At 44.7% G+C, this 26,192-nt stretch overlaps 1 protein-coding gene across 1 annotated transcript; it reads right to left on the minus strand.

The window, feature by feature from the left end:
* Positions 1-950: 950 nt before the first annotated feature.
* LOC311012591 (ephrin type-A receptor 4-A-like) lies at positions 951-25,158 on the minus strand. Its single transcript, XM_084008105.1, has 19 exons — positions 24,928-25,158; positions 24,231-24,298; positions 22,166-22,363; positions 21,762-21,872; positions 20,986-21,340; positions 13,325-13,480; positions 12,115-12,648; positions 10,448-10,572; positions 10,143-10,302; positions 9,931-10,042; positions 9,087-9,145; positions 8,721-8,834; positions 8,399-8,584; positions 8,251-8,312; positions 7,891-8,100; positions 6,774-6,950; positions 3,419-3,606; positions 3,043-3,228; positions 951-1,927 (listed from the first exon to the last, which is right to left on the minus strand). The coding sequence occupies exons 1-19, from the start codon at positions 25,082-25,084 to the stop codon at positions 1,810-1,812; spliced, it is 3,276 nt and encodes a 1,091-aa protein (XP_083864231.1). The 5' UTR covers positions 25,085-25,158; the 3' UTR covers positions 951-1,809.
* Positions 25,159-26,192: the final 1,034 nt, after the last annotated feature.

Below are 26,192 nucleotides of genomic sequence, written 5' to 3' on the forward strand. Positions count from 1 at the left end.
GAGTGAGTTTATCTACCGTGTGCATGCAGTTATTTCTATCACTTTTCCGAGTAGAGCTCAGCGTGTGATGCATCATCACAAACGGCTACCTGCTAAATGTGTTGTCAGTGGCTCATTATTTGACAGAAGCTGCCTGTTTCATTGCCCCCCAAGCCTGACTCCTTCCCTCCGTCTATTCCTCCCTCGTTCTCTTACTCGGAGGCATCTGCCTCATTAACCACCATCAGCATTTTGTTTGCTGTGGGTGACTTGGATGTACTGGGAGTGAGGCGGGGGGTGTGGGTGTGTGTGTGTGTGTGTGTTCACTTGTGGGCATTTGTTTGTGTGCAGGAAACTCTCATTAGGCTGAAAAAATAAAACAGACATTTTCCCAGAATCCAGATCGCATCTTCTCTTCCTTCATCTATCAAAGGGTTCGTCCAATCAACTCGCTGGTGTGTGTGTCTATATATATATATATAAATATATTATATATATAATATATGTATATTTGTGTGTGGGAGACAGATGTTGATGATTCGACAAGTTTGCACTGCAAACTCAGCCCAATTTAGCCCATAAAAAACGCGATGCCACACAGACGGTTGCCCGTGGTGACAGCCCACTCTTAATTCAAGCTCTCGTTCGCCTCTCAGTTTCCCTCGACTACTCTCTCTCTTCTTTCTCTTCTTCTCTGTCCTCTCTTTCACACAAACAGAGCCAACACTGTGTGTGTGTGTGTGTGTGTGTGTGTGTGTGACGACACCTTGTTACAGGCACCGCCGACGACGTCTCAACTTCCACAGAGGACATTTTCTTCTGCCAAAACTCAGAAAACGATAAACATAAAGCACCCGAGGCTTCATTTGATTCTTCTTCACAATACCTTACAATGCAAACGCTCTGTTTGAACAGGATTAAAAACCTACATAAATGGATGGGTTTGGGGATTTATTGCAATGTAATATGGCAACCATTACAATAATTCCTCAGTGTTTGTATTTTACAATGTATAAACTATTAAAAAAAGACCATAAATAAACAAAAATGCTTCATGTAGCTAATTCTTAGCATCGAATGAGACACATGTACATTTGACACGGATGGACGACATTCTAGTCTAAAAGTCTAAGTTTAAGAACAGAACAATTAAAAAAACACAAGCAAATCATACAGTTTGTTAGTATGATCTTCCAGTATGAAACCAAGAGCTCGCAATGATACATTCTGTCCGGCTCCTCTCTCTCTCTGTCTTGTAGCTTTGCATATTAAGAATATTCAAAGATAGCCGACACCTTGACAAGGGAGATTCCATGTTGTGTACATGTACACACACACACAGACACACAGACACACACACACAGACACACACACACACACACACACACACACACACACACACACACACACACACACACACACACACACACACACAACCAGACATACGAGCAAACACAAAACACATATTATTCAAGTCAAGCCCAAAGCAGCGAACGAAAAAAAAGGTGGAAGCCATTCTGCTTATGCGCAGCCTTAACGTGTCAGCCTTCACAAAACAGATAATAAAATAAAGAAAACTAGGAACTGGATAAGAGGATGAGGCTTCAGTCTGAGCTCTCAGTAGCTTAATGCTATCTGTGGCCACGTCCAGATCAAGGTTTTTCTTTTTCTTTTTTTACAAAACTCCACGGGACGGAAGTTCACAAAAGTGCTGCTCTCTTCTCCTTCCTTACTCCACTCCTTGTATTTCCACGGGTGAAAGTCCCTCTAAAGTGCATGGATGAGGTAAATGAAATTCTTCTTGAAACAGGTTTGTATCCGTTCTCCGGCTCAGACTGGAACCATTGTGTGTTGCATGTGCTGCATTTGAGACAACATGTCTTGCTGCACGCTAGCAATTACTATGTCCTGGTGCGACGGTGTGATTATTCCAAGTCTGTCCATCTCCCTGTGGGTGCAGAGACAAAGACATATGATCAAACACACAGTCACATCAAGTGTTCAAAGGATGAGGCCGGATTTAACCACCAACCTGACAATTATTAGCCAACCCTGTCTACCCATTACGCTATAACCCTATTATCAAGTTGTCTGCGTAGCCAAAGCCTGATGTACTGTGTACCTTTACGCCATATAACTCTATTGTTATTCAGAACTATTAAAATGCATAAAATTGTAAAGCATGGATATCCAGATGCAAAGCTGTTTTACATTCATTTCCAAGAGCCACAATCGTTACAATAAATGAAAATGTCTCATTGGTTCTTGAATGTGTTTTTATGGATTTTAGATGAAAAGATGAAAGAAGAGTTATCCTTGAACTAAAAGAGCATTTCACGGTTGGACAAAAGAGAAACCTGCTCACTTTACTCATGAAATTATCTTTCTTATGTAGAATCGGGATAAGACTTTGTATCTGAAGCGCTCTCGTGGTCTGAGTAACCAATCACGTTAGAGCGGGCTGCTGAATCGGTCCATGCGGAGCGTAAATGAGGCGGAGAGAATTGGCCGAAATGCAAACCCGCTGGCTATCATCTGATCATGATTCCGCTTTTTATTGGTAAAGAAATAGCTTGTGAAACGATCCAGTCGTTGCCTCTCAAATTCAACTCCGGTCTCGCGTCTTAAGTTGCTCAACGGACAGTAAATGATAAAAAGGAAGACTTGGACCGGAGATTCGCTGGCTATACCCGAAGCCCCGAAATACATACCGCTTATTAAATAGGGCAATTAGAGTAAAATTATATAACGAGTGCTGTAAGACATCTAGCGACATCCTGACACATTGTTAAGGCGTAAGTGTGCCCACTGGATGTCTGAATGTGATGCTTGTTCCCCCCCGACACCTCTCTGACACTGGAAACGGGCTGTGTGAACTTAAAATCACCTCATACAAACGAGTTTGTTTTTCCTACTAGAGCCAGATACATTATTCGTCCACAGTCATGGGCAAACATACAGTTTATTCTTCCTCTTTAATGTGTGCAAGTAAATGCACTACTGGTGCCTCTAATTCTGACTCTCATCTATGTTATGTCCATTTTCACGTGAAGGTGCACTTACTGGTGTGTGAGGGCCAGGAGGCTGTCGAGGCTGGTGTATCCCGCCGCTGCCAGAGTGTCTCTGTACCTCTCCAACCCGATGGACTGCAGCCACTCACACATCGACCACACCGGCACACACACCTGTGGCAGGACCGACACACACACCTCCGAACCGACGGCCGTCTCCAACATCGACGCCGTCTGCCTGTAAAAACCGAGCGAGCGAGAGGAAGGTTGGTGGTGGTAAAGGACTGAAATAGGAGTGTGAAATCACAATCGACGGAGCACCTTGTACATGTGAGCCTTATCATCTGGGTGTACTGTCGGCGTGAGTACAGTACGAATATTAAACGGGTATGTTTGGATGCATTGTCTGTAATGCCTATGAACAGTACCTGTCCCCTCCGGTCCGGCGCAGGGTCCCAGGGTTACGGATGAGTTTATCCAGCATGTTGAGAATCTGGCTGAAGGTGGGTCTCTCTGCTCGCTCTCTCTCCCAGCAGTCCAACATGAGCTGGTGCAGCACCACAGGACAGTCCATGGGGGCAGGCAGGCGGTAGCCCTCTTCTATCGCTTTGATCACCTAAAGGAAGACAGAGGTGGGGTTTAGCAGGCCCCGAAAAACCTGCAAAAGGTCAAAATGTTTCACTAATGCCAAACAAATGTGTACATGACACACTTATAGTGTACACGGCACTCTAATAGTGTACACTGCACACTAATAGTATACACTGCACACTAATAGTATACACTGCACACTAACAGTGTACACTGCACTCTAATAGTATACACTGCACACTAATAGTATACACTGCATACTAATAGTGTACACTGCACACTAACAGTGTACACGGCACACTAACAGTGTACACTGCACACTAATAGTATACTCTGCACACTATTAGTGTACACTGTTAGTGTACACTGCACACTATTAGTGTACACTGCACTCTAATAGTATACACTGCACACTAATAGTATACACTGCACACTAATAGTATACACTGCATACTAATAGTATACACTGCACACTATTAGTGTACACTGCACTCTAATAGTATACACTGCACACTAATAGTGTACACTGCACACTAATAGTATACACTGCACACTAATAGTATACACTGCACACTAATAGTGTACACGGCATACTAATAGTGTACACTGCACACTAATAGTATACACTACACACTAATAGTGTACACGGCATACTAATAGTGTACACTGCACACTAATAGTATACACTGCACACTAACAGTGTACACGGCACACTAACAGTGTACACTGCACACTAACAGTATACACTGCATACTAATAGTGTACACGGCACGCTAATAGTATACACTGCATACTAATAGTGTACACTGCACACTAACAGTGTACACGGCACACTAACAGTGTACACTGCACACTAATAGTATACACTGCACACTATTAGTGTACACTGTTAGTGTACACTGCACACTATTAGTGTACACTGCACTCTAATAGTATACACTGCACACTAATAGTATACACTGCACACTAATAGTATACACTGCATACTAATAGTGTACACTGCACTCTAATAGTATACACTGCATACTAATAGTGTACACTGCACACTAATAGTATACACTGCACACTAATAGTGTACACGGCATACTAATAGTATACACTGCACACTAATAGTATACACTGCACTCTAATAGTATACACTGCATACTAATAGTGTACACTGCACTCTAATAGTATACACTGCATACTAATAGTGTACACTGCACACTAATAGTATACACTGCACACTAATAGTGTACACGGCATACTAATAGTGTACACTGCACACTAATAGTATACACTACACACTAATAGTGTACACGACATACTAATAGTGTACACTGCACACTAATAGTATACACTGCACACTAACAGTGTACACGGCACACTAACAGTGTACACTGCACACTAACAGTATACACTGCATACTAATAGTGTACACGGCACGCTAATAGTATACACTGCATACTAATAGAGTACACGGCACACCACTTGTTGTTATATATAACATAATATGTGTAACATGTTGCTATATACTTACAGTATATTGAGTTTACACTTAGTATACAAGAAATCATTAGGGTTTTGGGCAGTCAATGATTACATAAATATGCGCCAATAGACTTCAATCAAAGTACCACTATGAAAAGCCACTGGCAATTAAATTTGATAAAAACAAGGAAGCCGAAGATTTATTGCTTTTTCTGTTGTTTTCCAAGATCTCTCCAGAGCTGTCTCACCACCATATTTATTGTAATTTTTTGCAGCTGTGAGCGGCTCCTCTATTTCCTTTGTACATTATACTGTGGGCTCCACGCTCAGAAAGAACTGAGACGACAGTGCCTTTTGAACCCGTGTTTTCAAAAACAATATTATAATGCAACATGAAAAAGGATAATATGGATGGATTTTGTATTATTCTTTGTCTTACTCCTTTTGGGGGGATAATTATGCTCTAGGTTTTAGATCTATAGTTCTGGGGGCATTGAGGGATGTAAACAGGAAGTAGAATGTTGCTATAGAGTCGGTGAGTTAGCTGCCAAATTTGCATCGTTGCGATACACATAATTGCCTCCATGAGCCCCAATCTCTGCAGCAGCTCCAAGTGCTGGCTGTGTTGATAAGCAAAATCACTATGCAAATACTGCATATTCAAAAATGTCTTAGTGTATGATATTTGAATTGGGTCACAGCTATGGAGGTCCACTTAAAATGTGGTTTAAAGAAGTTTGAGTAGTATTTTTCCCATTGTTTCACTAAAACAAATAAAAAAAGAGGAGCATCTCAGTTAACACTAATTTGCTCTGGGGAAAAACAAAGTAAATAAGACTTAGAGAGGGTCTAGAGATAACGGCTCATCAGAAAAGTTTTCTTAAACTTAAACAACTGCACTGCAGATGAAATCAATCATGTGGGAAGATTTCCATATGCCAGACTGCCTCTTTGACCTACTCAAACTTAACAAGCTTTGATAGCAAAGTGATTGCAAATTTGTGCTGAAATAGGATTTTTTTTGTCTCAGATCTCAAAAACTCAAACTCAAAAGAATACAGTGTGTACTCGGCTGAGGGATAACACTAAGCAGCATTTTCTGGTAAGAGACACTGGGTCAGAATTCAGTACATCACACAGAGGACAGTTTATTTTCCTCCAGAAATCCTCCCTTAAAATATCCTAAATACTTTTACTACAAAAATAATTTCAACTACCCTCTAAGGTTCATTTAAATCCAATGTGTGTACTGTACAGCAGTGACAGTAATTAATGTTAATGTTAGTGGTTAACAGCATGATAAACAGGGTAATAACAAGAGCCTTGAGTGTTATTTTAATTTATCTTATTTAGGCTGTCTTCTGTTTCACTTATGACACCATTGTAGCACCCAACCTCATTGCTAAAATCTGATAACTTCACAACAGAGTGCATGGTGGGAGATAAAGTGAGTTATTGCTTCATAAACGTAAATGTTCATTAGATCTTAAAGGGCCACTTGTGACACATTGTGAAAACATTTTGAGTGACTTTTGTTTTCATTTCCAAATTATTTTTCCAAAGATTGCCCTTCAAGTAAGCAATTAAGCTGGCGAGCAGAGATTAATGGCTGGAACTAAAACAAGCTGAATTTTCTTTTAATATCTGAGAGCAATCCATGTTTTAGAGCAAAATCAATCATTCCTTGAAATGATGATATAATCTGATATCAAAATGCCTCACGTCCTGGTTGTTCATGTCCCAGTAGGGTCTCTCTCCGTATGAGACCACCTCCCACATGACGACGCCGTAACTCCACACATCGCTGGCCGTGGTGAACTTCCTGTAGGCTATGGCCTCCGGAGCCGTCCATCTGATGGGGATCTTCCCTCCAGGGGAAAGATAAGTCCCGGTGGCCTCCTAAAACAGTAGCAAAAGTCTTTTAAGATCAGTGAATAATAGCATGCGTTTCCACTAAGAAGTTCCTGATCATGTTGGGCCCGGGACTACTTCTTAAAGGAACTAAAAGGTTCCTTCAGCCTATTGTAGGCTGCGTTTCCATAGCAGTCTAAAGACCTGCCAAGATTAGGCAAACTAGTCTGCTGACGTATGAAAAAGCTGACAAGGGACGAGGTCTGCTGGTAGTCGCAGGCTAAACACACTCTGCAGCCTGCAGTTCATTGTGCTCACCGGCTTCATAGAAAAAACACGTTGAAAAAAAGTCTTTTGTCTCACATTTATCGTTGCATATTATCTACTGATGAATGTTGAATGAAACGCAGCGGAGGGTCGTTGAGTGTTTGATGCTAGTTTATTGGTTCATTATAACATAACTGCCATGAAACGATCATTTTTTTTGTCTCTTTATACTAATAATAGTCTCAGCCCTCTCAGCTCGCCTGAACTCTCTCTTTTTCTCCGTCTTTTTCTAAATGAGTCACGAAGCCGGCAGCGAAGCCTAACCTAAGAGAGATGCTTTCCCCTCATCCAAAAATGGTCCTTAATGAATACTTGAAGCGGTGGGCAAGTTTAAGCAGCAGGGCTGTGCATGATTGTGTCAGTGTCAGTCACCACTGCAAAAAACTCTTCCAGAAAGTACGACCTCCCGACCTTTTGGGGGCAAAATGTCCCTGGACCTTAAATTGGCCCCTGGTCAAAAGGCATTAAGTTCCTCAAAAGGTTCCTTCCTAGTCCCTGGGTAAAATTCTTGAATTTGAAAAATTATTTTCAAAGCTTCAAAGAGTTATTTTGGATTATTTTTATCTATAGTCTATTATAAATATTTGTCAAAGGACGCTTTAAACAATAAACGTGCATAGATTTTATGTATATGTATACGTGACTCCTGTGAGTGTCTTACCCTTGTAGTGTAGGCGGCCTCGGGGTCGTCCTCCAGAACTCGACTCAGGCCAAAGTCAGACACCTTACACACCAGGTTGCTGTTGACCAGGATGTTTCGAGCCGCCAGGTCTCGGTGGACGTAGCTCATGTCCGACAGGTACTTCATACCCGAGGCGATGCCGCGCAGCATGCCGACCAGCTGGATCACCGTGAACTGGCCGTCGTGTTTCTGAAACAGGAGAGCGGGTTAATATGGACGCTGAAAGATAGCAGATATGTCACGGGGGAGTGCATTTTTATCTGTGATTTGGTGCATTTCAGTTCAATGGAATAAAATGCTGCTAACAGCTTGATTTATGAAAAATAAAATGCCTTTTACCCGAAGAAAAGCATCCATGGATCCATTCTCCATGTATTCTGTTATGATCATCAAAGGCTTACCTAAACGGGTAAATCATTAGACATATTCAACCACAACATACACCTAAATGCTACTACGTGTTTCCACATGCGTCATTGCAACTCACATCTTGTAACGACGCCCTCCAGCCTGATGATGTTCGGGTGGTCAAACTGGCCCATGATGGAGGCCTCAGACAGGAAGTCCCTCCTCTGTTTGTCGGTGTATCCGGCCTTCAGACTCTTGATGGCCACGTAGATCTCCCTCTTTCCCTGAACACGCAGCCGACCGCTGCACACCTCCCCAAACTCTCCTACACGCATAGAGCAAACAGCAGTGTGAGCGCCAAGGAGCATGTGTGTGTGTGGGTTTGTGTGTGTGTGTGTGTGTGTGTGTGTGTGTGTGTGTGTGTGTGTGTGTGTGTGTGTGAGCACCAATGCCAGGCTTACCCATGCCAATAACCCTCTCAATGTGAATACTGCTAACATCAATCTCCTTGGCAAACTCATGGATAGCCTGATCGGGGTCCTCGTAGGTGAACGGGTCCACATAGATTTTCACTCCTGCCAAAAAGGAGAGGCAGGCGAGGAGAGGAAACAAGGAGGAGGAGGAGGAGGAGGTGGAGGTGGAGGTGGAGAAGGACAACGGATGCAGGGGATGGTGTGAAATCTGAGTTGTATAACTGCTGCTGCATATGTTATGTAAATGTCTTGACAGCATGTGCGTAAGATATGTGCAAGTGGATCTAAGAGAAAAAGAGCATCCATCTGTCATCTGTCTTTTTTTCTTGTACAGTATATGTATGTGTGAAGTACCTGGGTTAAGATGTTTCTCCTCCTCAGAGTCCTGCTTTGTTTTACTGTACTTGCTCCTCCTGATGAGACATAACAAGTTTTAACACACAGGCATAGAAAAGACACGGACTGTCTGTGTGTCAGAGATTCACTCTAAACGTCGCCACTGAACTGACAAAATTCACATTGTTTTGAACTTTGTCACACATGTTTTTTAACACTTTGAATTCACTGGATTTTGGGGGGTTCTTTTTGCCGCCAGAGAAAGCCATGACAATGAGAACAGAGAGCAACGAGCTGCAGGAAAGACACGGGGCGAGGAGATGAAAGCATTTAAGGGAGAGCGGGAGGAGGGGCGATGCCTCGGGTAGCACAAGATAAAAGGTGTTTTCTATTAAACAAAGAAACTGTCAAAAACACCTTTGTGGGTGAGCAGGTGTGTCTGTGTGTGTGTGTGTGTTTGTGTGTGTGTGTGTGTGGGCATGTGTGTGTGTGTGTGTGTGAGAGTGTACACGTCAGCGGAAGCTGACACACAAACTGTGCTGCTGAAGAGACAGTAATGACAAGTCAGGGACAAAGGGATTATCACTGTCTCCACTCTAATCCCCTTTAAAAGCTCCAGGTAACACACACACACACACACACACACACACACACACACACACACACTATTTAGCCACACAATAGCGGGGGAGATATTGTTTGTGGGCATTGTGGCAGTTTTGGTCAAAAGCAGTAGTTAAAGCAGAGGAAGCTCGTCAGTGATGGGAAAACAACTCACCAACGTAGCTACATGTGAGCATGCCTGCCTGTATGGATGCCTGTATGGATGCCTGTATGTGTGTGTGTGTGTGTGTGTGTGTACCTGCGGCTAATGATGAAGACAGCTGCAGATATCAGCAGTAAAAGTCCGACCCCGCTGACAGACAGCAGCAGGAAGGCTGAGTTCACTCCTTCTCCAATCAGAGGAAAGGGATCTAACAGGGAAGGACACAAAGGTCACCACCAGCCAGAAAGTTGGAAACTTTGTCAGAATAAACTTTAATGCAACGCTCCTGAATGTTACACTCGGAATACCTGAATTGGTGGCAAATTCAAAAGGGAGGCTGAACTCTCCGTATCCGGCAGCTGTGCGAGCACGCACATGAAACACGTACACAGTGAGAGGGTTGAGACCTGTGACATCGACGCTCCGAGAGAAGGTCCTCATTATGCGGTAGGACCTCTCTTTCTGATCCTGATTAGATGGGACAAAAAGAAGGGGCTCTTTTTCACTGCCTGACCGTAAATCCGTCGTCGCCGACGGTGAAAAACATACAGCGTGCTAACGTATTGGCATTCCAAACAGCTGCCTGAGCTGCATTAACCTGCGGGCACCTCACCTTTTCATAGAACTTGACCTCGTATTCCAGGATGACCCCGTTGGGTCGATCGGGCTGTTGCCACGACAACGACAAACTGTGCCTGGTGACGTCGGTGGCTAGGACGGACGACACGGGAGAGGGAGCTGGGAGGGAGAGAGACATCATTTAGGTAATAGTATAACTTTGTAAAGTGACATACTGTGTATATTACCATTATATTATTATTATTATATGGCTAATAAGATAATAATATATAATAGTTTCACAGAATTCAAAAGGCATGTATGGTGTTTGACCCAGTGCACCTGAGATCTGACCTAAATCTCATTCCTTCCTATTCAGCAGAGACCTCCACTCTCTCTCTCCTCTAACACCCCTTCATCCCCCCCTCCCTTTACGGAGTTTGTCCTCCTTTGTGGCTGTTCATATGATATTGGGCCATATGGCGGTGCAGGTTGGACTTGACAAATCCCAGTCAGTTCTCATGCTGTGCACACACAGCGAAGTTATTTCCCTCGGGGCACCTGGGAACTAAGCAGGTGTGCCGTTTTCTAAATGCCACCGTAAAAGACTTAAAGCAATGACAGTCGAGATGTAACGGCGTGCAAAAAAAGAAAAGAAAAGAAAAAGCACATACTGAAAACAAAATTGAGAGCATGTGTGAGGAGCGCCACACACCAGCTGACACCTTCACAACTAAAATGAAACACGCCATAAAATCTGGATGGTTTTCACACACGTACTTGGTCAAGAGCTGACCGAGCGAAACCCCCTCCGTTCCACAGACGCTGTCATGTTTCAACTGTTCTGCTATGTGGTGTTGTCATTTACTTCTTCCTCGGATCTGCTTTCCCTTCAACACGCTCTGACTATTTGTATTTAAGTCAGTGATTTGCAGTTCCCAGAACGCTTTCTGACATCCTCTTGCGAACACCCCTATAATTAATTCAGCTGTTGTTACGTGTAGGAGGACAGAGTAATAACTATGGCAACTATGACAGTGATAGTAAGAGCAAGAGTTTTCTGTTGAGACAAAGCAAGAACAGTGTCTTCTTGTAGCTTCACCAGTGTTGATGCTGATGTTCAACATCAGTTTTCTTCACTTAGGCTCTATTGTAGCACTATGTACATTTGCAATATATGATATTTTCATATATTATTAAATGTGGCCAATTGTGTTTGAAAAAGTGGTGCGAATTTATTTGAACTGCATTTAAAATTGTATGCAAATGTTTTCAAATCTATTTAAATGCAAGGCTGCTTTTAAAATCTAATTGAGTCAGTTTTTCTTTTTAAATGTATCTGAAATGTTTCCTTATTTTGATTACTTATTGCTCAAAATTAATTCACAAAATTTCAGAAAAAAATGTATGGCATAAGCACCCTTAAGATCCACTGAAAATATATTTAAAATATATAAATGTTTAAAAATAATCTAAATATATTTCCTTTATCACTTATTTCAACAGTGTTTAGGGTGGAAGGATGTAGTTCCACACCGGGTTTGTTCATAACATGCTTCCACGGTTTTGAACATTACCCATGGGGCCATGCTTCCCTGTGGGCCGGCGTGCTGTGAACAGCAGTTTGCATTGTGCTGACCCACTTATGGTCAACATCTATAAGCACATTTTGTGTTGCTGCAACAAACAACACATTTATCACACTCAAACACTTCCTCTCACCGGCTTGGTTGGTGGTGACGGTGACAGACACACTCTGGGCTGCCCCTGCGCCGCTGGCCAGGGAGACCCCGTTACGTGCGTGGACGATGAAGGTGTAATGTGTGTGCGCCCTGAGCTCGCTCACCACCACCCTGGTGGTTTTCAGGCCGGACTGGTCGGGAGAGAAGAGTACATCAGAGCCACAGGGGAGGCAGAGCTGGGAGCCAGAGATGGAGCCCGAGCCGGGCCTCGGGTAATCTCCCGGTACCGGTCGGCTCTGGTAGACGCCTCGCCCTGACTGGACTTCAGATCCCACGATCCCTTGGTCTGACTGCATCCCCAGGCCGCTGTGCTGAGCCTCAGGCTGCGAGATGCTGCGATTCCTGGGGAGGGCTTTACTGCCGGTCTGACCGCGGCTCCCCGTTTGACAGATGAGACACTCAAGACTGTAGCTTGTGTCACTTCGTCCACCTAGCCGGCGAGGGGGGGCCCACTCCAACACCACCGAGGTCTCGTTCACCACGGAGATAAGCTGCTGTGGGGCTGACGGTGGCTCTGTGGAGACGATACATGGGACAAGTTTACATTCTATACTGCACATAACGGGGGAGGGGAGTACACGGGGGTGCATGGCGGGGGGCGGCTGTTGGCATGCGTTGAAATGTAGACATCTGGCATCAGACTCAACACCATACTGTTCAGAGATGTTTTTGATGGGTTGGTGTTTTCTTCTGTGGTATTCCTTTTTTGTGTGCTGCATGTGTGTGTGTGTGTGTGTGTGTGTGTGTGTTTTCATTTTTCCCAGGCCAAGGAAACCATGTGCTGTATATAGGCATAATTAAGTTTATGACACACAGACCAAGGTCTCCGAGTCTGTCACACAGGAACTACTCAGAGACACGAAGAGAGCGAGAGAGAGAGAGAGAGAGAGAGAGAGAGAGAGAGAGAGAGAGAGAGAGAGAGAGAGAGAGAGAGAGAGAGAGAGGACATTTATTCACTTCTCAATGTCTTTACTTATCGCTAGCAGACAGGATGTAGATGGTGGCTTAGTCATAAGTAATGGGATCATGAAACAGGGGTGGCATTCAGACAAGTTTGCGTCTCGCTCTGTTTGGTAGAGATAGAGAGGTTGCTAGAGACAATGAGGATGCCTTTTTGCTTTTATTTGCACGCAATGCCCACACGTATAAACTGTGTGTTATTAGGCTGTGTGTGTGTGTGTGTTTCTTACGGGTGCAAGCCATGGAGGGAGGGTCGCCGTCGGCATGGAAGAATCCCGAGTGGCAGTCGCAGACCGCCGCCCCGTCTCTCAGCGAGTGGCTGTGTGGAGGACACTTGGAGCATCCTGCAGCTGAAGACTTGGCCTTGTAAAAACCCACAGAGCAGGCTGCAGAGGGACAGAGGAAGACAGATTTACGTCTCCAACAATGCTTAGCCACACACGACAGCAACAGCAAAGTGTCAATTACAGCCGGTCACATTAACACAAACTTTATGAGAAACACGAAAAAGTACTTGTAAAATGAACATGTTACTATGAACAGAACACAGTACTTGTATTTCAAGCTCAGCTATCAAATGCATATCGACTAAAAATATGTTTACAAGATCTGAAGTGATTCATCGATATAATAGAAAAAGATATAATAGAAAATAAATGATTAAACAATTCATTGTTCAAGTAAAAAAAAAGCCAAATTCATTCAGTACTTATACTCATAAAATTAAAGCATTTCCTGTTTTTTTGCTTTGAGGTTTTGTTGTTTTAGTTGGTTGGACAAATTAAGTAATTTAAACAACAGCTGCTGCTTTTTATAGAACAAACTTTATCAATTAATCAAGAAAAGCAGTCAGATATGTTTGGGTGAAAAACACTCAACAGGATTCCTTTAAAGAAAAAGAAATCCATGTTTAGAGTAATTAAAGTCCTCCCTGATGTGGGCTGCATGCAGAGTAGTCAACACTGACTTCAGATCAGCTGACCCCTGACCCTTGATACAGTCTTTGTTTTCTTCCACATTGACAGCTGAGACGGCCCGGACAACAAGCTAAACGACACATGGACTGCATTTCCATCCAAAGACAAACAAGTGAAAAGGAGAATGTAGAGGGAAATAGATATGGGGGAGGGGCACGATGACTTCTTTTATCTTTGATTTTGATGAGCAAAGAATGAAACACCTAAATGAACACTTACTGATGAGCTCCCACTCACAGAACCCAGAAACAATGAACACGGAACTGAATACATCAAAACTCCAACGCCAACACAAATGCAAGTGACATTTAAATATATGAAAGAGGAGAAACAGATGAAGAGAGAGAGAGAGAGGGGGGGGGGGGGTATATCTTCTCTCTGTATACCAAGGAATTCATGCATTGACAGTGCAACAATACAATAAATGAGTGCCTAATTATACGGCTTGACATCCACTGGTGAAGCAAACGAGATGGCAAAGCGTGGCTGGTTAGAGCCATTTTCTCTCTCTCTCTTTAAATCCAGAAGAAAATCATTCATTTGTTTCCACTGCAATCACTTTTTCCGACACCTTTTTTTCATCATCACACCCTATTCACTCTCCTTCCTCAATCCCACCATCTTTCCTGGTTCTCTCCTTTTTTCCAACCCCTTGGCGTTTCCAAGGAAGATGAAGACGTCCCGGTGGGAGCAGAGAGGAATGTGGGAATGATGTGTGTGTGTGTGCGAATGTGTTCGAGTGTGTCAGTGTGCTTTATGACACTCTCATCAGTAGATGAGAGGGAGGAAGTCTCCCCTCTATAATCTACTCACACCAAACCATCCTGCCCCATCTGCGTGAGCCACCATGGAGTTGCTCTTTCACACACTCATTTGCCCTCCCTTTCACATTTTTCACAACCTCCCTCCTTCGCTCCCCGCGCACTTCCTCCTCGACCTCTACTTATCCGCCGTTGTGTCTCTCCTTCATTCCTGCTGTATCTCTGCATATCGCTCTCCTTTTCCAAGTGTCAAACCTTCGGGAAAGCCAACGAAGCCAACCAACGGCTTTTAAGGCTCGATATTGATGCAAACCAAGAGCGCACACGCAACACATTCAAACCTTGTAAATTCATAAACACAATCGCAGCTGATAAGGCTGGCTTTCATCTGGTGAATGATTCATCGTCATGTGTCAGCTGAGATCTTCAAACGAGATATAAAATACAGTCATAAGACTCTCCTGTAAGGATGGGGAAGGGAGGTGAATTAAAGGGACAAAGACAGAGAGAAGTATTTGACCTGCACAGGACTTAAGGGTTGATTATAGGGCTAAACAAGACCCTGCCAGGGGGGAGCACACTGCTTTTGTCTCCGGCCCACCCAATCCTCATACTCGTCTCCAACACAGAGGACGGACTGAAGGAGGAAGAGAAAGAAAGGAGCATAGCATTTGAAGCCATAAACTTCCTCCAGTGTCCTCACATGTCTCTATTCTCTCTGTAGCCCTTTGTGTCTTTTTTTTCTTTCTTTTCTGCGCTGGTTTCAACAGAGGAGGGGAGAGGGCTGCTGACCTGGAATACGCTCATGAGGGTGTCATTAACCCAACATTAACCCTACGCTACTGAGGACAGAGCTTGAGGGAGGGGGTTCGAGCGACCATACACACACACACACACACACACACACCGATAAGGTGATAGGGATGGATGTGTGCGCGTGTCTACTAGCGTGCCCACGCTGCGCCTGTTAGCGGCAGAGCAGGAGAAAGGGTAAGGGATGGAGGGAAGGTTGGCTGGGGGAGACGGTGAGAGGAAAAGAGTGACAAGGAGCGAGAGATAAAGAGAGAAAGAAAGGAGTGAAGCAGGAGAGAGAGAAGTGGAGGGGAAGGTGCCCTTTGATTACTATCAGCATTGTTGGCATTTGCATATGCATTCATCTGCTACCTAAAATGCAAATGCAGCTCACTGGAAATCTGACTAAGAGCCTTGTCGGCTCACTGTATATGTGTGTGTGTGTGTGTGTATTCTCCTTGACCCCATGTTATCTGTCATCATCCCTTGTTCCTTCCCAGCAGAGGGGTGTAGATGGGAGGAAGTACCCCCGGCCGCTCCACTGTGACACCTGTCTCGGTGATGGATGGAGGGTGGGAACGACTGACGGATGGACGGACGGATTGATAGACCGGCGGGCGAGGAGGAGGGACACTATTAATCACAGGGGTCATGCCCTGTTAATTAAAACCCACAGGAAAAAAAATGCCCGGAGATAAGACTCTTATCTTTTCCCGACTGTATGTCTTTGCTGAAAGCACAGCGGGCTCTCCAGGAAACCCACATTCCTACAGAGCTCGCTATCAAATCATCATCTCATATCTCACAGCAGCCACATCGCATCGTTCTGCATTTAAAACCGGGGAATGTGCTCGGCCGTGGCCACAGCTTTACGTCTGTCTACATTTAAACACTCACAAAAACTGGTGGTTTGAAGAGAAGAGTGTGTGGATTTGTGTGTGTGTGGCTGCCGAGAACATTAGCATGTGAAAAGGGTTCTACAACAATGCCCCCCTCCCCATCACACACAGATCACCCCCCTGCCAGCAGCAGTAGCAACCCCCCCACCCCTGACCGTGGATCAGGGAGAAGAGTTGGAGAAGAGAAAGGAGGGATAATGAGAGAGAGAGACAGAGAGAGCGGGGCTTGTTGCGATGCCAGGGAGCCACAGACGGGCTGGTGGAGCTGGCAAACCTCTCTATTAACAACAACCTGGGAGACGCACACAATAGACACACACACACTCTCTGATTGTGTGTGTGGAATGCACCCCCACCCCCCCCTGGGTTTGGCTTACTTCAGACATTCACTGGTGCCATTCCTTTGCAGGCTCTGTCACCTGCACATACGTGCACACACACACACACACACACACACACACACACACACACACACACACACACACACACACACACACACACCTCCCTCTCTGTTTGCTCCATCACACTCTGGGCATTTCTGGGCAGGCCTCCAACTTTGACTATATCGGAGGGAGGGCTTTGTTAGGCAGAAAATCAGAGATACAGTACACACACACACACACACACACACACACACACACACACACACACACTAAATCAGCAATCCAACATGTCCAGAGTCCAGAAATGCGATGCAATAATTAGAGGGACTGAATGCAGCGATTACGCACTCTTTCTATCATCCGCTCACTCTTTCTTTCTGTCATCTCTCTCTCTCTCTGTTTGAGTGTGGCCATCTTTCTCTCTGCCTCTCTCTCTCTCTCTTCTCGCTCTTTTCATCTCACTCGTTTCCAAACGCTCTCTGCTGTTGACGAGACTCTGCAGGTGCGTTGGAAAGAAGCACAACCGTGAAATCTCTCTGGATGCAGGGGAACGCGCGCACACACACACACACACACGCACACACGCACACACACACACACACACACACACACGCACACACGCACACACGCACACACACACACACACACACACACACACACACACACGCACACACGCACACACACACACACACACACACACACACACACACACACACACACACACACACACACACACACACTCCCAGGCGGTGAGCAGAATCAGATGACAGAAAAGAAGGAGGCCGGTGCAGAGACAGTGAAACAAAAAGCAGAAGGCTCCTCTTTCATTCTCTCATCTCCGGCCGTTCACATTTCAAATTCTCCCTGTTGTTTTCTCTCCTCTCGTCTCTCCTCCCTTCGCTTCCGATCCTCCCAGACGGATCGCAGCTGTCAAACCTTTGACGGCTTCATCTACCTCGGTCATGACCCTGCACCCTCTAGCTCAAATCTCTCGGTATGAGTGTGTGTGTGTGTGTGGGGGCTGTCAGTCAGAGTTTTTGACGTCTTCATCAGGCTCAGTCATGACCTCGGTCTTAACCACGGGGCTTAGAAAAGAGGGGGAGTTCCCTCTCTCTTGTGTGTCTCTACTCGTCTCCTTTACAGCCGGCGACGAACCCCCAGCGGGGGAGGGGCTGCCCCTGTATTAATGCCTTCTGCTGTCAGTGGCCTTCTTTCAATCCCCCTCTCGCCCCATTCAACTTCTAATCCCTTCTTCCTCTCCAGACCTTCTCCTCTCATCCTCTCCATCCTCATTACTCCGTGTCAACAGTGAAAATGAACTTTTCACATTTCACCACTTTAAATCAGTCGACTCTTGTTTCAGTTCAATTCAACGGGACTTTTTAGGGAATGCTAAAATGAGTTAGAAAGGCAAAAGCACAAGGCAGATGGTAAAAATATCTACTCAGAAGCAAACTGGGGTTGTTGCACCAGGACAAAGCAAAAGAAAAATGTTATTGAATAAATAATAATACATTTTGCTGTAAATAAAAATCTATCTGACAGGACATATGATTCAGACAAGAATGTAAAAATATTTTACGAGACACACAATGCTGAATAAACAATGTCTATAATTTAGCCTCATTTACACAATTTCATGGTTTTTAACCAAGAAGGTCTGGACTTATATCAAGGTATTTAATAGATTAAATTCAAGGAATCATTTGATGTTTTGAGAAATACAAGTATTTGCAATTATCAAGCTAGACTGGCTCTGCTCATAAACTCACTGATAAACATGTTATATCTTGTTTGTTTGATATGAAGAAACAACAAGTTGTTGTCACGCAGGGGGTTTAAATATACAGGACTGTTTCATGAAAGCAAATGAGCTGATTTCTCAAAATGTTGAACTATTCCTTTAAGCTTTTTGGTGCATGAAGTGAGGATACATGACTCCTTTTTCTCTGCACTCTGCATTGTTCAGCATGAACCTACCCACAGTCACAAGTTTCTGTCCAGATGGCTATAGATTCACTTCTGTGTCTGTTATATTCACTGAGTGAAGGCATGTGAGTCTATAAGAGCCAAAAACCTTTTGACATCGGTGACGGGAGGAGAGACAGATCGTCTAAATCTCCTCTCAAAACTATCTGCCTTTTCTCTCCATCCCACGCTGCCCTCCCCCCGCTGCCCTCTCTTTCTCTCCGCGAATTTCAAAACTTAAAATGGAAGAAGTGTTAAGGCGTCCCATCCAATACTGCAGGGTCAGAGTTTCGCTGAGCGGCGTTCGGCTATTCATCCGGACTTTGATGGATTTCCACTGAGGCAGCCGAGCCGGCCAACAACCTGACAGGCAGCTAGAGCGCGGAGACGGAGGAGAGAGCAGCAGATAGATGGCACTTCACATCTGCTGGAGGTTCAACGGAGTCAAGGGGTCTCTCCTAAATCTAGTTGAGGAGGAACATCTTTCAGCCTTCAGGGACCACCCCGCAAAACCTCCTCCTCTTTTCAGACACAACAAACGGAGGGAAGGTTTTAGAGAACATTTATCACACACATTTTGGCTACTGCTCTTCTTATTGCAAAGAGAGAAAAAAGTCAAGTCCCCCACCCTCCTCTCTTTAGCGCCAACTGGCACTAACTGCATTGCTCTCTTTATGTCCATCTTTTGCCTTTCTCCTGCTCTGCGCCTCTTCTTTTCTGGTTGAATTATGGGTCTGTTTGTTATACAATTAGCCTGCTGGGATAGGCTTCATAAATAAAACGGAGGCAGCAGATCAGTGAGTCGCACTGCCTCGTCTCTGTTGTGCATCTGTGAATGTGTGCGTGAGAGCATCTTGTGTGTCTGTTGTGTATGAGACTGAATAGAGGGAGTGAAGCCATGTTGTAAAAGTGTCTCCGCCGAGTCTGTTGTCCCCCGTCCCCCCGCATCCTCGCACAAACGCGCACATTCAGTTGTCTTCACTGTCGCAACGAGGCGCTTCCAAGCGGTACACGTCACCCGCGCCACATGTATGTTGGTGAGAGGTGTGTGTGAACAGCTTGGACATTTGTTAACCGTAAAGTTCAGACCAGATTTGTAAGTGATAGAAAGACATTTTGGTCCAGATGGCTTGTTTGTTATGTCAGCACACCTCACCCTGAGACCTGAGAGCTTCAAAAACACAGATAGCAGATACACTAGCATTATCTTGAGGGTATTGAATTTGTATGATATTGTCTTATATCTTAGTAGCTGGGGGCTATTTTTTGACTGTTATACAACCAGTACAGATTCATGAAGGACGGAATAAAAAAATGTGCCAGTCTGGAGACAGTTAGCTTAGCACAAAGACTGGAAACAGCTAGCGCACCCACACAGTTAAGCTAACACATTACATATTATACACAATATGTAAACATTATTTGGTGTGTCTGTTTCTGGACTGGATGCAGTAACTTTCTAGTGTCTTGTTGTTACTGTGTCGTTGCCAGGCAACCAGAGTGGTGTCCATATGATAGAACATGTTAACTAATGAGCTTTGAGGCGGTAGATTTTGTTACTTTCGGACAGAACCAGGCTAGCTGTTTCCTGTTTCCAGTCTTCCTACTGAGCTAAGTTAACCATCTTCTAGCAAATTGATATTGAAAGGACAGACTTTGCTTTTTAGTTATAAAAAAGACGTATTTCATAGTGCTACTTAAATTGATTGAGATTTGTAACATCGTGTTGTATTGCCAACCTCTCCAAACTGTATTGGCCCAGAAGACATTTCTGATTCAAGTCACTACCTTTCTGTCAAAGGTGAAAAAAACCCATCAACATTGATTCATGTAATGTGGTGTTGTAAATATTCTTGCAACCATGTGTTAAGCCCTTTAAGACGACACCGACTCTAAATATAAATACTCTTGAGAAATAATCAACACGATCCACAGAGCGATCAAGCAGGTGTTAATTCCTACCCAAATCTGACACTGTTTTCCATTGTAAGCGGAGGCTTGTTCAATTGGTGGCAACACAAGGGGAGTTTATAGAAAATGAAACAGTCAGACCACAACACAGAACAGCACATTTTGGGGCAGCAGCTCTGAAGGCACCCAGCTTCACTTACTTTTACACGCACCACCCTTCTCTTGATATCCTGGGCTGCAGAAACATCCACCAATAGGAACCAGCCACTCTCCATCAGCACCACAGTACATTTTAGGCTCCTCTCTCTCTTCGGATTGGTTGACACAAGACCCCCTGACCTCCACTAAGGAAGAGGTGTCGGCGCCGGTGACGGTGTCGGGAAACGTTGCCAGGTTGCGGATGGTGAGCGGGCAGGTTTTGTAGAAGACGCGGACGGAAACCAAAGCGATGCAGGCGCCGACATCCTGAAAGGCCAGGTAGAAACCCTTCCGGGTGGTGACCTTCACGTCTCGCACCTCGGTGTTCAGTTTCATGATGCGGTCACCGACGTCCACCTGGGTGGAAAGGAGGTCTGTTAATGAAATGTGCAGGAAACCGTGCCGGCCCCTTATTAATTTGCTAATTTGCTAGTTCAACCAGGAGTAGGAGTCCCAATTGAACCATGGCTGATCTTCACATTTTCAGCATTTGACTCAAGTCCAGATTGACTTTTATTGACTGCAAAGGTAAAATAAACTGTGATGCCTACAATGCTAAAATCAGTCAGTTTCCTTTTGTGAGTATGAGGCAAAAGCACCCAGCCAGCATTCCTGGAACAGCAGGATGGACATCCAAGATAGAAGTGCTTGTAAAACAAATAAAAAAATGTACAGCTAAGTGCCGCAGGGATTTTTATTTCCAAGATAAGAGCAAATTAAAGTGAGTGGAGGAGGGAAGCTAAAGAACTCAAAGCCTGACTCAGTTGTTCGGCGTTACCTGTGTGAAGCTCTCGTCTGCTGCCACGGTGTCCACCTTAATGAAGCTGCTCTCCTTGATGTAGCTCTCTCTGTCTTCGTTAGACTCATGGTAGTACAGATTGAATGTCTCCTGCAAGACGAAAGGGACAGAAAGAAAAAGACCGAGGCGTCTATTTATCATCATCAGCTCTCCTCTCGTCTCTTAATTTGTGCTTGAATAACCAGTAGCTGTAATATATGATAAAGCACCATTAGCAGCGGCCTGCCATGGACTAATTAGCATAAAAGTTAACATGACAAAGAAGTAAAGTCTTTAACGGAAATCCTTGTCGTCATCTAGTTTTGTTCAAACTTTCTACCGCTGCGGAACCGTACAATGATCGCCACGCTCCGTCACGGCAGTCTGAGGATGTTGTCTGATACCTTGCAGGTGCCGGTGACCCCGGGAAGGCTGTTGCAATCTCTCAGGGTGAACTTGACTTCGACGTAGACCCGCTGAGCGCCGGACCGTGGGATCCAGTCTGTCCTCAACCAGTTGTTTTGATTGGGCTCCAAGACATTGCACACCTGGTACGTTCTGATGGGGATGTTCTTCTCATCCATTATACTCACCTCCTCCCACTGCAAACAAACATGCAATTGGATGAGACACTGTGTATCCTGTATTAGAGGTCACAGTTTCAAAAGATGTCATCAGAACAGATGCTCTATCAACATGAACATTAAAACTGTATACATAAATTGGCAAAAGTGTTTGTTTGTTGTGTGGAAAGGCAGTTAAGAGAAGGTCAAAACATTTTCTTATTCAAGAAAATGAAATAATCAGGTGCCAAGTGACAACGCTTCTAAGTGATGCTGCTGATAAGGATGCAAATGGTTTGCTGACTCTCAAGTTTCAGTCTTGAATGCACCAACAAGAAAGGGTTTCTAAAAACTAACAAGGCAGAAAAACACACTCCCTGTGGTGCAAACTTATCTTCTTTTTCTAAACACTTGAGGAGATGATGGTCCTCACAAAAACAGCAAAACAAACTCAAGCACATTTCTGAAGCTGGAGAGCAACATTTCCTTTTCGCATCAGTATCCTGCAGTGGACAGTGGTTCAGATTTGTTTGCGACTCCAAGGATTTTACAAGCACGTTTCCATCCAAGAGAAGCAGGCTCAACCTTCACTGCACCATCCATCTCAATGCAGCTGACTATTTGCCTTGTACTGTGACCCTCCAAATGACCGCTTAGCCTCCCAACTCCAAATTGGCTTTTTATTGCCACTGAATAATAATCCGCTCTGGTGAGAGCTGTATACACACTAAATGCACCGTGTCCACAGACAGAAAAAGAGAGGGAGAGTCAGAGAAAGACAGCATGTGTGTGTGTTGGGCGGGGCGGTGGGGGGTGTTTGAGGGCATGTCTAATCGATCTCATGGGCTGATACTGGCTTATCAGAGATATATCGATGAATTAATATCAGTGTATATGTTGGCAGAAACTGCAGTAAATGTTTCATAGGCTTCATTTTCTTGTAAATCTGACCGAAACTTTTTCTGATTTCAAGTTCATAATTTGTTTTTTGTATCTATCGGCCAGCTCGTAGCTGTAACTGTGCACTCCTACAGTACGGAGAACACAAGGTCAAGTCTTTGTCTGTTTATACGTGTGTTCCTGTGCAGCGTATGTGTTTATTCGGGAGAGCGCGGTGGAGAAAGGAGCTCTCGTGGGCTATGATGCCTCCTTGTCTAGTTTCTTTTGTCAGCAGACAGAAATCACAGCTGTCAATGGAAAAAAAAAGAAGCTTTTCCCCGACCATACAGAGATGGTGTTATTGTGTGTGCTGGTGTGTGTAGCTGAGGGATGCGGAAGGTGGGGGGGTGGTGGGGGCTGTAATCAAAAGCTCAGTGCGTGCAGACCAGGACCCCGTCAATCAAGAAGCATTTGAGAGAATGAGAGCATGGCGACTGAAGAAATAAGTGTCAAGTTCACCAATAACTCTTAAACCAACAAAGAAGTGAGAGAGACACAGAGCAAAACGGAGCGAGAGAGAGAGAGAGAGAGAGAGAGAGAGAGAGAGAGAGAGAGAGAGAGAGAGAGAGAGAGAGAGAGAGAGAGAGAGAGGGAGGACATAGATGGCAGATCACAATGTACCAACAACAAGTACAAAAAGATGAGAGGATGCGATACAAAAGAGATATTTAAAGGGATTCATCCTGGCAACTGCATGGTAGTAAAAAATCCCTTAAAAATCACTCCCACCAACAAGCTGGTTTATGCCTTTTCGTTTGCCAAACGCAACGCCAGCAATCTCATATTAGCACTTAGGCTCGGTGAACAACAGCACATTTCGAAATCTGTGGGATGATTATTTTCAGTTCCCAGACCAAAGTGTGCACGAGTGTGCGTGAGTGAGATAGAGCGAGTGTGTTTTCCAAAGAACAGGTTGTAAACAGTGTATCTGTAAAAAAAAAAAGAAAAAGATGAAGCTCCCACTCACCCCTCCCTCGGAAGGACTGGCTGCCCATTTCAACTCTCCTGGCACTGTCCTGGTGTCCAGCAGGGTCACTAAAATGCACATGAACACATGCAGGTGGTTTAAGGGCAAATAGCCTACGATGCTTCAACAAAATACAACAAATACATATTGCAGTGATAAATAAGTTCACTATGTTTTTTTTGCGTTGGGAGACTTAATCACACCCCATTAAATACATGACTACTAAGCTCGGGACAAATATGGACATCTTCCTCTCTCTTGATTTGATATGCAACTACTTTTAATTCATATCCAATAGGCTACATGATATCAAATAAATAGTCTCTAGCATTTAATTATAGGCTAATAATGACTCAAATCATAAAGAAACTACAACCAGGAGTTTCAAGGTTCAACTCTTCATGAATAAAGGGCTACGTGTTTTACACTTAACTCTACAATACACTGTGCGCTACTGTGACCAATATTATGTGGAAATATCCAAGAAATAAAACATGTTTATGACAGCAGCGGGAAGACAGAGCATGCAACTTGGAAGAAATAAGAACTGCGATTTCTTTCCCCCCTAAACGCAACTTTTCCACTGCTGACCTTTCATGCATACTCGCCCCCTGCTCCTTCCCGTCCCAGGACGCAGCGCGCAGCGCGCAGCGCGCAGCGAGCAGGAATTACGGGACGGGTCCCTCTCCGCACTCACCTTCGTTGGGCGGATAAATCCTGGTCCTCGAGCTCGAAACTAGCGTCGCTATCCACACGAGCGTCGCGAGGAGTCTCCACGAGTGTGCAGCCATGTGTGCCGCGTGAAGGCGCGTGTGTTCGTCGTTGGCTCCGCGCGCTGGCTGAGGCGGCTCCATCCCGGTGGGAAAAGTGTGTGTGAATGAAGCCGAGTGTGAAGTTGCGAGTTGGATGCAGCAGCGGATACTGGGGCGGGCTCTTCCACTCAGATGCTTCCCTGAACGGTAATTCAAATGACATGAGCCAAATGGCAGCCACTCCTGTGGGTTTACATGCGGTCTATTTATACCTTAATAAGCGACACACTGACATTGATTTTTGGAAATCGTGGATATGATGTGGTGGACTAATATGAGGGCTATAGATTAAAACGGGGGCGTGTGGAAAGTACGAGCACACTGTTCTGCCCAGCCGACTGTAATAACTTTGAATTAAACAATAGTGACAGTTTGAAACCATTAATCCACGTTAAATAACGGCTCACACATGCACGAGTCGGTGTCGCACGTGACAGTCGTGACATTGAGCGGGGATAACCCTGAGAGGTGGCAGCAGGCACGCGGGCACAAACGTCACATCAAAATACGTCTCATGAATATCAAAAACATATACGGGTCATTATTTCCGTGAGAGGACTGAACCGCTTGGACTCGGTTGCCTTCGTGGCACCTGAGGTTTGTCTACGGTTCTTTGTCCCGCGAGCATGAAGAGTGTTACTGCAGCGCCACCTGTCGGTGATTGGCGGGGGGGAAGGAGGAGAGACCCAATGAATGAGCATGTGATGGCTTTTTGTTTTAGGGCTGATGAGATGAGGATAAGGAGCTTCAATCATTCCCCACAGTTGTGTTTCTATAAACCCATATTAAGAAATAAGAGCAGATTCATTCTTTAATTGTGAAGCAGTTATAAACAAAAAGGCGTCACTTAGAATTGTTGTAACACAGACAAAGAGCTCATGACCCGTCCTCCTACACTCTCCTTCTCTCAAAGACTGGTGAACAATTGCTCTGGATGGAGGCACAGCGTGTAGAAGTAAAGAGTTCACTCTCTTTCTCCCTCAAACAGAGATACGCTTCACTTTCTGCAGGCCGTGTTGAACGTGTGCAAAGGTAGGTTCTGATAACCTTTGTCCAGAACGCACCGACACAGAGGACTGGACGGCGTGAACTATATGTGAGTGCATGGGTAAGTGTGTGTTTCTCATTTGCATACACGTCCTTGTGCGAG

The sequence above is a fragment of the Eutrigla gurnardus genome, assembly GCF_963514095.1.
Source record: "Eutrigla gurnardus genome assembly, chromosome: 4".
Classification (NCBI taxonomy): Eukaryota; Metazoa; Chordata; class Actinopteri; order Perciformes; family Triglidae; genus Eutrigla; species Eutrigla gurnardus.